Here is a 13543-nt window from a genome sequence, read left to right as displayed (position 1 = left end):
GGCTTGGGCTCTTTATTTAATTTTTTGAGATGGAGTTTCACTCTTGTGGCCCAGGCTACAGTGTAATGGCACAGTCTTAGCTCACTACAACTTCCACCTCCTGGATTCAAGTGATCCTCCTGCCTCAGCCTCCCAAGAAGCTGGGATTACAGGCACCTGCCACCACATCTGGCTAATTTTTGTATTTTTAGTAGAGGTGGGGTTTCACCGTGTTGGCCAGCCTGGTCTCGAACTCTTGACCTCAGGTGATCCACCTGCCTCGGCCTCCCAAATTGCCGGGATTACAGGTGCAAGCCACCATGCACAGCCCTGGGCTAAAGCTTAGATTGCAGGAAAGACAATTATAAACTAAAATGTTCCTAGAAGAATTGTCTTATCAAGTTTCCCTCACCCCCCTGAAATAACCTGAAGGTTGTTATGCCATTAAATTGCTAATGTGCTGACTTGGAAGGGTAATGAGGTGAGTACTGCATCTTTTCATCAAAAATATGTCTTCATGAATAAATGCTAATGTCTAGAGTTTTTTTCTGGGCAATTCACTTAGTGCTTGCATAATCTGCCTTGGAACACATTTTCACAAGATATTCAGCAGCTCTCCCGCCACCATAGTCACCTTCCTGCCTTACCGGGTTTGTCTTCCCTTTGTACTTAGGATCCACAATTATCAACAAGAGGAAGAAGACATAGACAAAGAAAAAGGAAGAGAGGAGGAGCAAAGAAAGGAAGATGACACAACAGAGCTTCAGCTATGGGACTGGTTTAATCCAAAGTAAGAAAAGCAGCGTCACTCACTGTGCAGCAAATCCGTGGCCCTGCAGGAGGTGGTGTGGCAGTGGAGGCAACAGTGCCATTGAGAACATTCCTTATTTGGGAGAAAGAGCCTTAGCATATTAGATATTTAACACTAGGCTAATGGGTATGTGCACGTATTTGATTGTGATGTAAAATATATTTCTCACTGTGAGTTATGGTCAAAAACACTGTGCTGCGCATTGTGATAGGCAGAAGAGACAGGAGAAATCAATCAACATGGTTATATTTGAAAAGTTCACGGTCTTATAGGGATTGTCACTGTAAAACCAGTATTTGCCAGATTGATAGGAGGCAGGATCTACTGGCAGGATGTGGTTCTGGGTGTGAGGAGATGGGAGCTGTCCAGGGTGACTTTGAGACCTGAGACTGGTGAGCAGTGGTGCCATTAGCCAGGAAGGGGACTGAAGGAAGAAACACAGGCCTCGGAGCTGGGGGAGGTGGGGAGCTCCATTAAGAATGCATGTGGATGCAGGTGCTTATGGGACATCTAGACAGAGTCACAGGGTACTCCTGAGCTTGGAAGAGGGTACGTGCTGGAGATGATCATCAGAATAATCAGGAGAGAATGGCATCATTTAAAAAAGGTTTTAATTTTTATTTATTTTGAGGCAGGGTCTTGCTCTGTTACCCAGGCTGAAGTGTAGTGATGCAGTCATGGCTCACTGCAGCCTTGACCTCCTGGGCTCAAGCAATTCTCCTACCTTAGCCTCCTGAGTAAGGAGGCTTGGTGTGTGCCACCACGTCCAGCTAATTGTTAATTTTTTTTGTAGAGACAGGGTCTTACTATGCTGTCCAGGCTGCTCGTGAACTCCTAGGCTTAAGTGGTCCTTCTGCTTTGGCCTCCCAAAGTGCTGGGATTACAGGTGTGAGCCACCATGCCTGGCCTGAAAATAGCATCTATCCCATTGTGAAGGATCTTGGGCTCTGGGAAGACTATGTTCTAGCAAGTTCTCTTATTGTTTGGGGATAAGAGATCCATGCCAGTGTGGAGGGATGGGAATTTTGGTTTCCCATATGTTGTTTGATGATCTACATGACAGGGTAGGCATCTCTGAAATGCTAAACCACTAATAGAAATGTGGGAAGATGGAAACACTGTTGCTTTGATAAAGCCCCTTAGATTGGGGAATGAGAATCCCTAAGGAGCAGGCTAGATGGGCTAGAGATGGACAAAGGCCCTTCTAAGAAGAATAGGGCAATTTTACTGTGGCACTTGTGCTTTGCTGAGCAGGACTTGGGAGGTAGGGCTGGGGCTGAATGATTGAGGGTAGAGAGGAGGGACAGACTACAGTCACCAGCTCTCACTGTCTCTACTCTCCCCCTTGCATGGCTTTACCTCCAAATGAATAGGGAGCAGACATTTATTTTTATCTATCTATCTATCTATCTATCTATCTATCTATCTATCTATCTATCTATCTATCTGGGACAGGGTCCTACTCTGCCAACCAGACTGGAGTGCAGTGGCACGATCATGTCTCACTGTAGCCCCCACCTCCCAGGCTCAAGCAATCCTCTTGCCTCAGCCTCCCAAGCAGCAGGGACCACAGGCATGTGCCACCACGCCTGGTTAATTTTTGTATTTTTTGTAGAGATGGGGTTTTGCCATGTTGCCCAGGCTGGTCTGGAACTCTTGGTCTCAAGAGATCCCCTGCCTTAGCCTCCCAAAGTGCTAGGATTAAAGGCATGAGTCACCGTGCCTGGGCACAAGCAGATTATTTAAAGAATGTTGGTTTGAAGTAGCACCAAATGTAAGCCTTCTCAGGGTACCTAAGTCTATTTCTTGCATAAATGAATGATTGGATGAAGGAATGGATGAACAAATAAGTATACTTTGTATACATTTATCCTTTTCGGCCGCGCGCAATGGCTCATGCCTGTAATCCTAGCACTTTGGGAGGCTGAGACAGGCAGATTGCCTGAGCTCGGGAGTTCAAGACCAGCCTCAGCAGCGTGGTGAAGTCTCTACTACAAAACAAGTCAGCTGGGTGTGGTGGCAAGCACCTGTAATCCCAGCTACTCAGGAGGCTGAGGCACGAGAGTTACTTGAACACGGGAGGCAGAGGTTGCAGTGAGCTGAGCCACTGCATTCCAGCCTGGGCAACAAAGCAAAATTCTGTCTTTAAAAAAAAGTGTTCTTTTTAATAAACTACCTAAAACCATGATATATTGTGCATATTTCCCTATCAAGGTTGCTTTGCTTCCATGACACCAAATCCTCATTTGTGACTGTTTTCTGGTAGGGGCAGCTCCCTCTTCCCAGCTGCCAGGGATTAGAGTTTATAGGGGCTAAGTCCAGTATCCTCTTCTCTGTTCTTTATACACCATTTTCCAAAGTGCTCTCCTCCATTTTCATGGCATTAGGTACCATTAGTGAGATTAGAGACCATTCCACATTTAAATCTTTAGCCCAGATGTTGCCTTTGAGCTGTGACTTGTGTCTACCTGCCTGCCTGACATCTCTGCATGTCTCACATGGCCAGAATGGATTTCTCAATTCCTCCCCACCCTTGTTCCCCTCACTTTCCATCCCATTAAATAGCTCAAGCCACACAGTGTGGGAGACCTTTTCCTCTATCTATCTCACAGTCTAATTCATTAGTATGTTCTGTCAGTTCCTCCTCAAATCCTTTCCCTTTCATCCCCTTCTCTCCATTCCACAGCCACTCTGCCATCCCTGTTCATGTTGCCGTCAGCTTTTCTCTGCATCCTTGTATAGGCAGCCTGCTGTTGCTTAGAGGGAATTCAGTCAATAATGAGTTGTGCTGGGCGCAGTGGCTCACGCCTGTAATTCCAGCACTTTGGGAGTCTGAGGTGGGAGGATCGCTTGTGTCCAGGAGGTCAAGAATAGCCTAGGCAACTTAGTGAAACAAAAAATCAAAAATTGTCTCTACAATAAAATCAAAAATTAGCTGGATGTGATGGTGCATGCCTTTAGTCCCAGCTACTCAGGAGGCTAAGGTGGGAGGATCACTTGAGCCTGGGAAGTTGAAGCTGCAGAGAGCTGTAATCATGCCACTACACTCAGCCTGGGTGACAAGGTGAAACCTGTCTCAAGTAATAATAATAATAAATAATAATAACAATAATGAGTTATATGTATTCCACATCTTTTTTAAACCTACTGCATGATTCATAGAATTTTAATGCTTCCTCTACCCAACCCTTGGGTACCAAAATGTACCATAAATAAATACATAAAATTTAAAAGCTGCCAATAACCTAGGGAGGTGTGTGCTTTGGTTAGGGGGCCCTTTTATTTGGGGGGAAGCTTTTGTGGAACTGCACACACTGGCATCACATCATTGCATGCCCTACTTGGAAGGAAAGCATCTGAGCAGCTCTTTCCTGGCACTTTTTCCTTTCTTTTAGTGTCCCATCTTTGTGATCTAGGACTTCTCTGGCAGTTGACATTGTCAAAGACTAGCTTTTGCATATGCGTGAGCTGCCCTCCATCACTTCTTTTTTTGGGGGTTTTGTGGTTTTTGATGACTAAGACTCCTCCATGTAGTGGTTCATGCCGGAAGCAGATCTTGATCTCATTCTCCCTCCTCCCCCTCCTCCCCAGCTGCCTGCATTTTCAGGCTGTTGTGTGGCTTTGTAGTCAGGGTCACTGACATGTTGGAACTGTCAGTGGAATCAAATAATTAACAGCTGGGAAATAGAATGCTTTAATTTTTAATTCAACATTAATTTTTAATATTGCTACTTTTTCTTCCTACTTGAAGGAAGCCAAGTAATTTAAGCTGGACTCTGGTTTTCTAACTCAGTTCTTGTAGAAGACCTGGACCGAGTGATCATGTGGTTGAGGAGTGTGTAGCAGGTGGACCAGCTGTTGGGACTGTGAGCTTCTCAAGGGGAAGGACTGGGTCTCATTTTTCCCATCTCGGTGCTTAGCAGGATGACCTGGTATAGACCAGGGAACTGGAAAATGTGCGTCAAGGGATCAGCCACCCCAGTTGGGTCCTTTATATAAATTAAATGGCAACAGGCTCCATTCCCTTCCTCTTTCCTATCCTCCACTTTATTTGCAAAATGGGAATGATGATGGCACCCACTTCATAGAGTGGTTGTGAAGATTAAATGAGAGAATAAAAGTTAAGCACTTAGCTCCTGGTGCACCATAAGTATTAAATAACCATACCTATTCCTCTTTTTCCTTTTTTAAAAAATAATATCACCTAATGTCCAGCTTATACACAGTGACAAGACTTAGCTAGGGGGCTAGGTTAGAACTACTAAAAGATCTTTGACAGGCCAAAACTAAGATTAAGTGAATGAGGTGCAACGAAGAAGAGAGTGTTAAGTTCAGAAACAGTTACAGAAGTATAAGATAGCTGTATGGGTTATTTATTTATTTATTGGTTTTTGGTTTGCAATCTCATCATTCAACAAAGCTAAGCGTTTTACAGGACTGAAAGCACCATGTAAGCTCCAACATGGTGTGGTTGGAAGAAGTCCTAGATCACAAAGATGGGGTACTAAAAAGAAAGGAAAAAGAACCAGGAAAGAGCTGCTCAGATGCTTTCCTTCCTGCTCAGATGCTGTTGTGTGAAAACAACAACAAAAGCCTCATCACTTCTCAGTCCGAATTGACGAAAATGCCAATGCAAATAAAAAGAATTCCTTTTTATTTATTTATTTATTGAGATGGAGTTTTGCTGTTGTTGCCCTGGCTAGAGTGCAATGGTGTGATCTTGGCTCACTGCAACCTCTGCCTCCCGGTTCAAGCAATTCTCCTGCCTCAGCCTCCCAAGTTGCTGGAATTACAGGTGTGTACCATCACGCCTGGCTAATTTTGTATTTTTTTAGTAGAGACAGGGTTTCACCATGTTGGTTAGGCTGCTCTCGAACTCCTGACCTCAAGTGATCTACCTGCCTCGGCCTCCTAACGTGCTGGGATTACAGACGTGAGCCACTGTGCCCGGCTTATTTTTTAAGTGGAAATAGTGTTATATTTAGATCAGGACAAACCTGGGTTTTAACCCCAACTTCATCAGCAGAGGGATGAAATGGCATATAAGAAACAGTATAGGTGGTGGTTCAGCTCAGAGCATGGACTCCAGTGTCAGATGATCTTGTTTAAATCCCAGCTTTCACCTAGCACTAGCTGTGCAACCTCAGGCAAGTTACTTGACTTCTCTGTGCTAGCTTCTTCACTGATAAAATGGGAATAAAAATAGCACCTACCTCAGAAGGGTGAGCCCTTTGCACGGTGCCTGGTCCCACAGGAATTGCTCAGTGTGTGTTAGCTGCCATCATCAGTGACCAGCTGTTTGGCCTTGGACGAGATAAGCTGCTCTGAGACTGGGTTTTGTTATCTGGACCGTGGACATGATACATTGCAGGGCTGTTGCAGCAACTAAATGAGAAAGTGTACGTGATGGGTGCCTGGCACAGGTTGGTGCAGAGTGCATGGTAGCTTCTTTCATGACTGAAGGAAACCAAGGGCAACTGTCTTCCCTGCAGCAGGCGTACCTGGGGTGCTGAAGGCAGAGCTAAGTCTTAGAGTTTGAGACTCCAGACAAGATGAGGTGAACCAAGAGAGCACCCTGAAAGTGTTTCCCCTGTCTGCCATCTGGACCAACCTGGAGCAATTCCAGCTGTGGGGTAGTAGGCCAGTTCCCGCTGTGACAGAACCTGGGAAGCAGACTAGATGTGATGCCTGGGGCTGGGGTGGGAGGGCAGAGTCAGCTCAAAAACTACAGAGTGCACTATTTGGGGACAAGGGACAGAAGGCCTGAGATAAGAGTCTACTGAGGCTCCTTTCCATTCTGAGGCTAGGGTGAGGCAGGGGATGGCCCAGCTGTGCTCATCAGCCTCGCTGTGGGAAAACCCAGCTTTGCTAATGGGTAGGGCGGCTCTGTGAAAACCCAGCCCTCCACGGGCCTTGCTGGCCCGAGGTATTTGCTAACCTCTCCCTGACAGCCTTACAAGAGCCAGTGCAGCCAGCAGGGATCACCAGGACTTTGCCCCAGTCACATGCCTTCCCAGGGTTGAATCAAGATGCCGCCCACAGTGAACCCAGTGAAGTACAAGAAAATGCCAAGCAGGGTGCCAGGCCCATACTGGGGTTTGAATTTAAATGATCTGTGCCAGTCTATGCTTCCAAAGGGGGAATGCCCCCACCTCCTAGGCCAATGAAGAGTCAGAGCCTCCCCCTGCCTGGAGCTCCACCCTCACGCTGGCCCATGCTGCTCTGTGCTTTCTGCATTTAACCTTCAGGGCTTTGCAGTTTTGTGCTTTGTCATTGCTTCCTGTGTTTGTGTTGGTCTCACCAAGTCCAGTTCAAGCTCTCTGAGCACAGCAAAGCACCCTCCCTCTCGCCCCTTTTGTGTTCCTAGAAAAGAGGCTCCTGGTCTAAGAAGAAGGTCCTTGCCAGAGCCCTGGGCTCCAGCCTTAGCCTTGGTGGGCCTCTATGAAGTCCCCTCCTTTCTGGCGCCTTTGTCCCTTGTTTATTAAGTGAGCGGTAACATCAGAATCCCTTTAATCTGGGGCTCTTTTTGGCCAATAACCAGGTTCCCACCCAGATATCCCTTCTGACAAAAGGCCAGAAACAGCCTTTTCTCTTTCAAATCTAATGTCACTCTCTCATCCGCCTGTATCACGGCTTAGGATCTCCTTAAGCTCAGATGACATCCACAGGGATAAATAACACCCTAGGGTGCTACTGGTAGTTTAGGAAGGGGCTGGGGAAGTAGGGAAAGTAGGGAAAGGGATTTAGAATTAGGAAGAGAACAAAGAAAGTAGAAGAGGAAAGAAAATATGAGATGTAGAGGTTAAGAGCCTCATAATGGCCCCCCAGAGTAGCCTTCAGAGGACACAGTGCTCACACCTGTAATCCTGGCACTTTGGGAAGCTGAGGTGGGTGGATCACCTGAGGTCAGGAGTTCAAGACCAGCCTGGCCAACATGGTGAAACCCCATCTCTACTAAAAATACAAAAATTAGCCAAGCATGGTGGTACATGCTTATAATCCCAGCTACTTGGGAGGCTGAGGTGGGAGATCACCTGAACCTAGGAGGTGGAGGCTGCACAGTGAGCCAAGATCATGCCACTGCACTCCAGCCAGGGTGACAGAGTGAGACTGTCTCAAAAAAAAAAAAAAAAAAAAAAGAAAAAGGAAAAAAAATAGCCCTCAAAGGCACCTGAGTCAAAGCCTCCTCTTCCTCACCCAGAAGATGCTACCCCTGCAAATGGCACACCTCCCAGCGAAGTGTTTGGGGTTAAGCTACAGTCAGGATTCAAGGACAGTCCCTGCAGATCATAGCTGACCCCCCTTTTCCTTGGAAAGTCTCTGCCCAACAATGGCAAAGCTGCCCTGACTCAGGGGACTTTATGTTTTATCACCAGGAAACGCCCAGAGGTTGTGACAGTGACCAAATGGAAGGCGCCGGTTGTGTGGGAAGGCACTTACAACAAAGCCATCCTAGAAAATTATTATGCCAAACAGAAAATTACCGTGGGGTTGACGGTTTTTGCTATTGGAAGGTAGGTGTCACTGATAAAACTGTCCAGACTTTTTCTTGTTCCACTATCAAAATGTTAGTGTGGGGACTCCTGAACTGATGGAGGCCAGCCACGAGTTTTTGATTAGATAGGAGAATGTTTTCGTGGGACCGTTTCAGTCCCTTTCTGCTGAGGCCCTAAAATGCTGAGAACAAAATAATAGTAGGTAAGTCCATTCATTCCCACCTCAAAATGAGGGCCTTGGGTTGCAGGAAAAAAATGTCTGCTCCACCCACCAAACCCAGGGTCAGCAGCATACCCACAACCACCTCCTCCCTGACCACCGTGGCTTCCTTTAGAAATTTCACAAGTGCTAGCTGCTAGACAGCTCAAAGGGCATTATTCTTTTTCCTGTGCTCTATGGCCCAGGACCAACTACAGAGAAATTCATAGCAAGTTCTAGGTGCAGAGTGACCTACGCACAGTGGTTTTCCATGCTGGAACACAGCTGACCACTCTTCCGTGGGTTCCTCAGATCACTTCTACTTTTTCCCTCATGGAGAATTTGGCCCCAGGAGATTTGGCTGGTCAGAGCTTGCTCTTCCAAAGGTTGGATAGGTTCCAGTTTCAGCTCCCTTGTTCAGAACATATGATGCAGAAAAACTGCAATCATTCTTACTTGAAAGTTCTAGCTCTAATATTAGTTGTTAAAGATAATCCATTTTACTTTTTTGGAGAATTTTCCTTGTTTCTTTTTCCAAAATAAAACTGAAAGTCCAATTTTCCTATTTTTTTTTTTTTTTTTTTTGCCCTCTGGGGCTTTCTGTCTGTATCTCTTCTGAAGAAGCCTCATGGAAAGTTGATTCCCTTGCCTTGTATAATGGAAGTTGAAGGCTCAAGTTGATCTGAGCTTTGCCAAGGTGGGGCTTAAAACAGAGCTCTGTAAAGATCTGATAGTTCTCCAGAGATAACCTTCCCCAACCCAGAGCCCAGCAGCTATTACTGTTCTGTCATTAACAAATACCAATCACGTTCTAATGTCACTGAATGTGCTGATCCTAGGGACCTATGTCGTGTCTCTAACAGAGTAGGGTAACTATGGAGTTTTGACATGTTTACTATAAGAATCTGTACTAGTATAAGTCAGGAGCCAGTGCTCAGCTTACCTAATCCTTTGCCACAAAACCCAGCCACATTGCAGATTGATTTGATCCTGGTGTTTCCAAAAAGAACAGAACATCCCCCAATGCCCCACAGTGGCTTCAGCCATCTAGTTCCAACCCTGCAGAACTAAACTTTAAGTGTACATCCTGGTGAAAGCACTCTGTCCTCAGCTCTGAGGCAAGAGAGGACTGTTTGTACTCAGCAGCAATAAATCTCTAAAGTGGATTTGGACTTTTAGGAGGTGTGATGTTTGGTTTGTTTTCAAGCAACAATGTGTGGAGCCAACTGCAGTGCTTTAATCACTAAACAATGTGAAACCTCACAATGACTCTCCCCTGCGCTGGATCCCACCCCACCCCACCCCAGTATTGTTTCCCAAGCTTCAGGGCACAATAGATTTTTCTTGAAGTCCCAGAATACTGAAGGATTTCCTGGCCGCTAGCCACAGAGTCATGTTGAAGTCCCTTTTTATATTCCTCAGATATATTCTCTTCATTTAAAGAATCAATACTATAAACCTTGGATTACCACGTGCCAACATTAAAAGCACACTTTATTTTGGTAACAAAGAAACAAAATCCAAGCAGCAACAAAAAGGGAAAAGAAGTGCCAGTCATTATTACTCACAAAACACCATGATTGGCCAGTAGTGTGGTCAGCACATTAAATTCAGTCCACGTGAGTTTAGGGTTTGGTCAAGTTGTATTAAGCCATCTGGTCTATTCTTCCTCTTCCTGGTAATCTCCATACCATGGCTTCACAAGATAGTCTATAGCTTGGGCTTACAGAAGACACCAATAAAATGTTTTTCAAATGAATAAATAGTTAAAATACCACTGAATACCTACTAGAATGGCCAAAATTCAAAACACTGACAACCCCAAATGCTGGCAAGGATGCGGAGCAACAGGAACACTTACTCATCGCTGGTAGGAATGCAAAATGGTACAGCCCCTTTGGAAGACCATTTGGCAGTTTCTTACAAAACTAAATATACTCTTACCATACGATCCAGCAGTCGTGCTCCTTGGTATTCACCCAAATGAGTTAAAAACTTATGTCTACACAAAAACTGCACACAGATATTTATAGAAGCTTTATTTCCTAATTGCCAAAACTTGGGATGCAACCAAGATGTCCTTTGGTAGGTGAATAGAAAAATGAACTATGGCACATCCAGACAATGGAATATTATTCCATGCTAAAAAGAAATGAGCTATCAAGTCATGAAAAGACACGAAAGAACCTTAAATGCATGTTACTAAGTTAAAAAAAAAGCCACACTGAAAAGGCTACATGCTGTGTGCTTTTATGACATTCTGGAAAAGATAAAACTATGGAGACAGTAAAAAGGTCAGTGATTGTGAGGGAGTGTTCAGGGAGCGAGGGATTAATAAGCAAAGCTCAGATAATTTTTAGGGCAGTGATGCTATTTTGTATAGTAGTATAATGATGGATACATGTCATTATACTTTTGTCTAAACCCTTAGAATATCCCACATCAAGAGTGAACGCTAATGTAAACTATGGACTTTGGGTGATAGTGATATGTCAGGGTAGCTTCATCGATTGTAACAAATGTACCACTCTGGTACAAGGATGTTGGTAGTAGCAAGGGGCTGTGCAAATGTGAGAGCAGGAGGTATGTGGGAACTGTGTACTTCTGGCCCAATTTTGTCATGAACCTAAAACTGCTCTAAAAAACACAGTCCTTTATTTCCTTGTTGTTGTTGTTTTTTAATTTCTTTTAGTTTTTTAATCTTCTTTTTTCATCTATTTTACTCAACCACCAAATGTGGCTTACTGCTAACACCGTCCTGTTTTTTTTAAGACAAAGAAAAAGTGGTTAAAATAAGGTTAAATCAGAGGTTGCTCACTCTAGTATCTGGACTTTATAATGATGGTGTATGGACAATGGATTGGTGTTTTAGGTGACTAGTGGGAGGCTCATAGGATAACTATGTAACATGAAAGCAGACCTAGATCTTGTAACTCATTCTCCATATCACAGAGGAGGACAAGAGAGTGCTGCTGTTTGGGCTTAATGCATCCCCAGTGGTTCCAAGGGTCACATCACTCTTGTATCTGGTCTGGCAGTAACAACACTGGGGCTTATGTTAGGGCTTTTGAGTGGAGCTCAAGAACTAGTACTCCCTTTGACTGTCCAAAATCTGAACCAATTGGTAAATTACACAAAGGGGTAAGATAGGCAGAGGGTGGTAAATACCACCTTCATTATAGTTAAAGCTGATATTGGAGAATGTGGCTTATATCTGCAGGCCCTGGGTCTCCTAAATATTCAACCCCCAGAGTTAGAAAGACTGAGGCATCCAGGCACCTATAGGCCTCTGGATGTGGGAATAGGTCCTGTACCAGTAAGCTTCCTGCAAAACCCAGAGCAGTTGAGAACACATGCTCTCTTGGACTGGCTGGCTTCTAAGAGCCAGAGAAGAAGAAGGACAAGGTAGTGCATGTCTAGTTCTAGTTGCTTTTCCAAAATTGGCAGTCAGATAAGTCATTCCAGCTTCCCAAGGACTGAGTGACTAAATGGTGGAGAATAGCCAGGGGTGTTGCACTGACATGAAAACACACCCAGGGTGGGAAGAAATCATTCTCCTATTAACCATAAAATATAGACAAGATGATTCTAATAGCATGTGGTTTCTTTCAGGAATCCCAGATGTTAAATGTTTTACTTTTCTTCTTCGTTTCAGATATATTGAACATTACTTGGAGGAGTTCGTAACATCTGCTAATAGGTACTTCATGGTCGGCCACAAAGTCATATTTTACGTCATGGTGGATGATGTCTCCAAGGTGCCATTTATAGAACTGGGTCCTCTGCGTTCCTTCAAAGTGTTTGAGGTCAAGCCAGAGAAGAGGTGGCAAGACATCAGCATGATGCGTATGAAGACCATTGGGGAGCACATCTTGGCCCACATCCAACACGAGGTTGACTTCCTCTTCTGCATGGATGTGGACCAGGTCTTCCAAGACCATTTTGGGGTGGAGACCCTGGGCCAGTCAGTGGCTCAGCTACAGGCCTGGTGGTACAAGGCAGATCCTGATGACTTTACCTACGAGAGGCGGAGAGAGTCGGCAGCATATATTCCATTTGGCCAGGGGGATTTTTATTACCACGCGGCCATTTTTGGAGGAACACCCATTCAGGTTCTCAACATCACCCAGGAGTGCTTTAAGGGAATCCTCCTGGACAAGAAAAATGACATAGAAGCCGAGTGGCATGATGAAAGCCACCTAAACAAGTATTTCCTTCTCAACAAACCCTCTAAAATCTTATCTCCAGAATACTGCTGGGATTATCATATAGGCCTGCCTTCAGATATTAAAACTGTCAAGCTATCATGGCAGACAAAAGAATATAATTTGGTTAGAAATAACGTCTGACTTCAAATTGTGCCAGTAGATTTATCAATTTGAAAGAGGAGTATTCTGGCTACTTCCTCAGAAAAGTAACACTTAATTTCAACTTAAAAAAAATACTAATGAAGCACCAACATGGCAAACACATACCATTCCTCCTTGTAATGTGGGGCCTTGTAATGTGGGAGAATGAATCTAGGGTAATCAGATGTAAATTCCTAGTGATTTCTTATCTATTCTGGATTTGGGGGAAATACTATCAACTGAACCAAAAAGAACTTGTCATAGGCAAAGATAAAGCCAGAAACACTCTACACATGTCAGATAACATGCTGGAGAAAAGGGTGCTAAGGGAAGCGTTTGGCAGCAAGATATGATTGTAACGGGCTGTCCCTTGAGTTCAATGTCTGCCTATTTCTGGTGGGTCTAAAGTAACATGGAGTTACTTTGCAGGAGATCTCTCAGTAAAGACACCATTTACGTTGGCAATCCTCAAAAGGTTTCAACAGCAGATTGCTTCAGGCCATCTGTAGTCCATCCTTTTCTCATCAGGATGTTGTTTGGCTTCTGTGTGAAAGATTGGTGAGTGTCCCAGTAGATATCATGGTGGTGTGTGATCAGAGTCTCAAGGAATCTGAATGAGCCAAGGTGCCCAGAGTGAAGTAAAAACAAAACCTCGACATGAGTTTGCCATGAAACAGCAAAGAGTGAGTGAAAGAGAGGAGCCATCACT

The 13543-nt window shown here is 44.6% G+C and overlaps 1 protein-coding gene across 5 annotated transcripts in view; it reads left to right on the top strand.

The window, feature by feature from the left end:
- GGTA1 (glycoprotein alpha-galactosyltransferase 1 (inactive)) overlaps nucleotides 1–13109 on the top strand; it is a 100702-nt gene extending 87593 nt beyond the window's left edge. For 4 of the 5 annotated variants that reach the window (XM_017503325.2, XM_037729520.1, XM_017503323.2 and 1 more), the window contains 3 exons: nucleotides 653–769; nucleotides 8167–8304; nucleotides 12141–13109. In XM_017503325.2, coding sequence (XP_017358814.1) covers nucleotides 653–769; nucleotides 8167–8304; nucleotides 12141–12834 — 949 coding nt within the window. In that variant the 3' untranslated portion in view covers nucleotides 12835–13109. The remainder of the gene's footprint in view (nucleotides 1–652; nucleotides 770–8166; nucleotides 8305–12140) is intronic. The other variant, XM_017503326.2, reaches the window with a different exon arrangement.
- The last annotated feature ends 434 nt before the right edge of the window (nucleotides 13110–13543 follow it).

The sequence above is a fragment of the Cebus imitator genome, unplaced genomic scaffold, assembly GCF_001604975.1.
Source record: "Cebus imitator isolate Cc_AM_T3 unplaced genomic scaffold, Cebus_imitator-1.0 Scaffold309, whole genome shotgun sequence".
Taxonomy (NCBI): domain Eukaryota; kingdom Metazoa; phylum Chordata; class Mammalia; order Primates; family Cebidae; genus Cebus; species Cebus imitator.
Note: the sequence above shows the minus strand (reverse complement) of the source record. Positions and strands in the feature narration are given on the sequence as shown.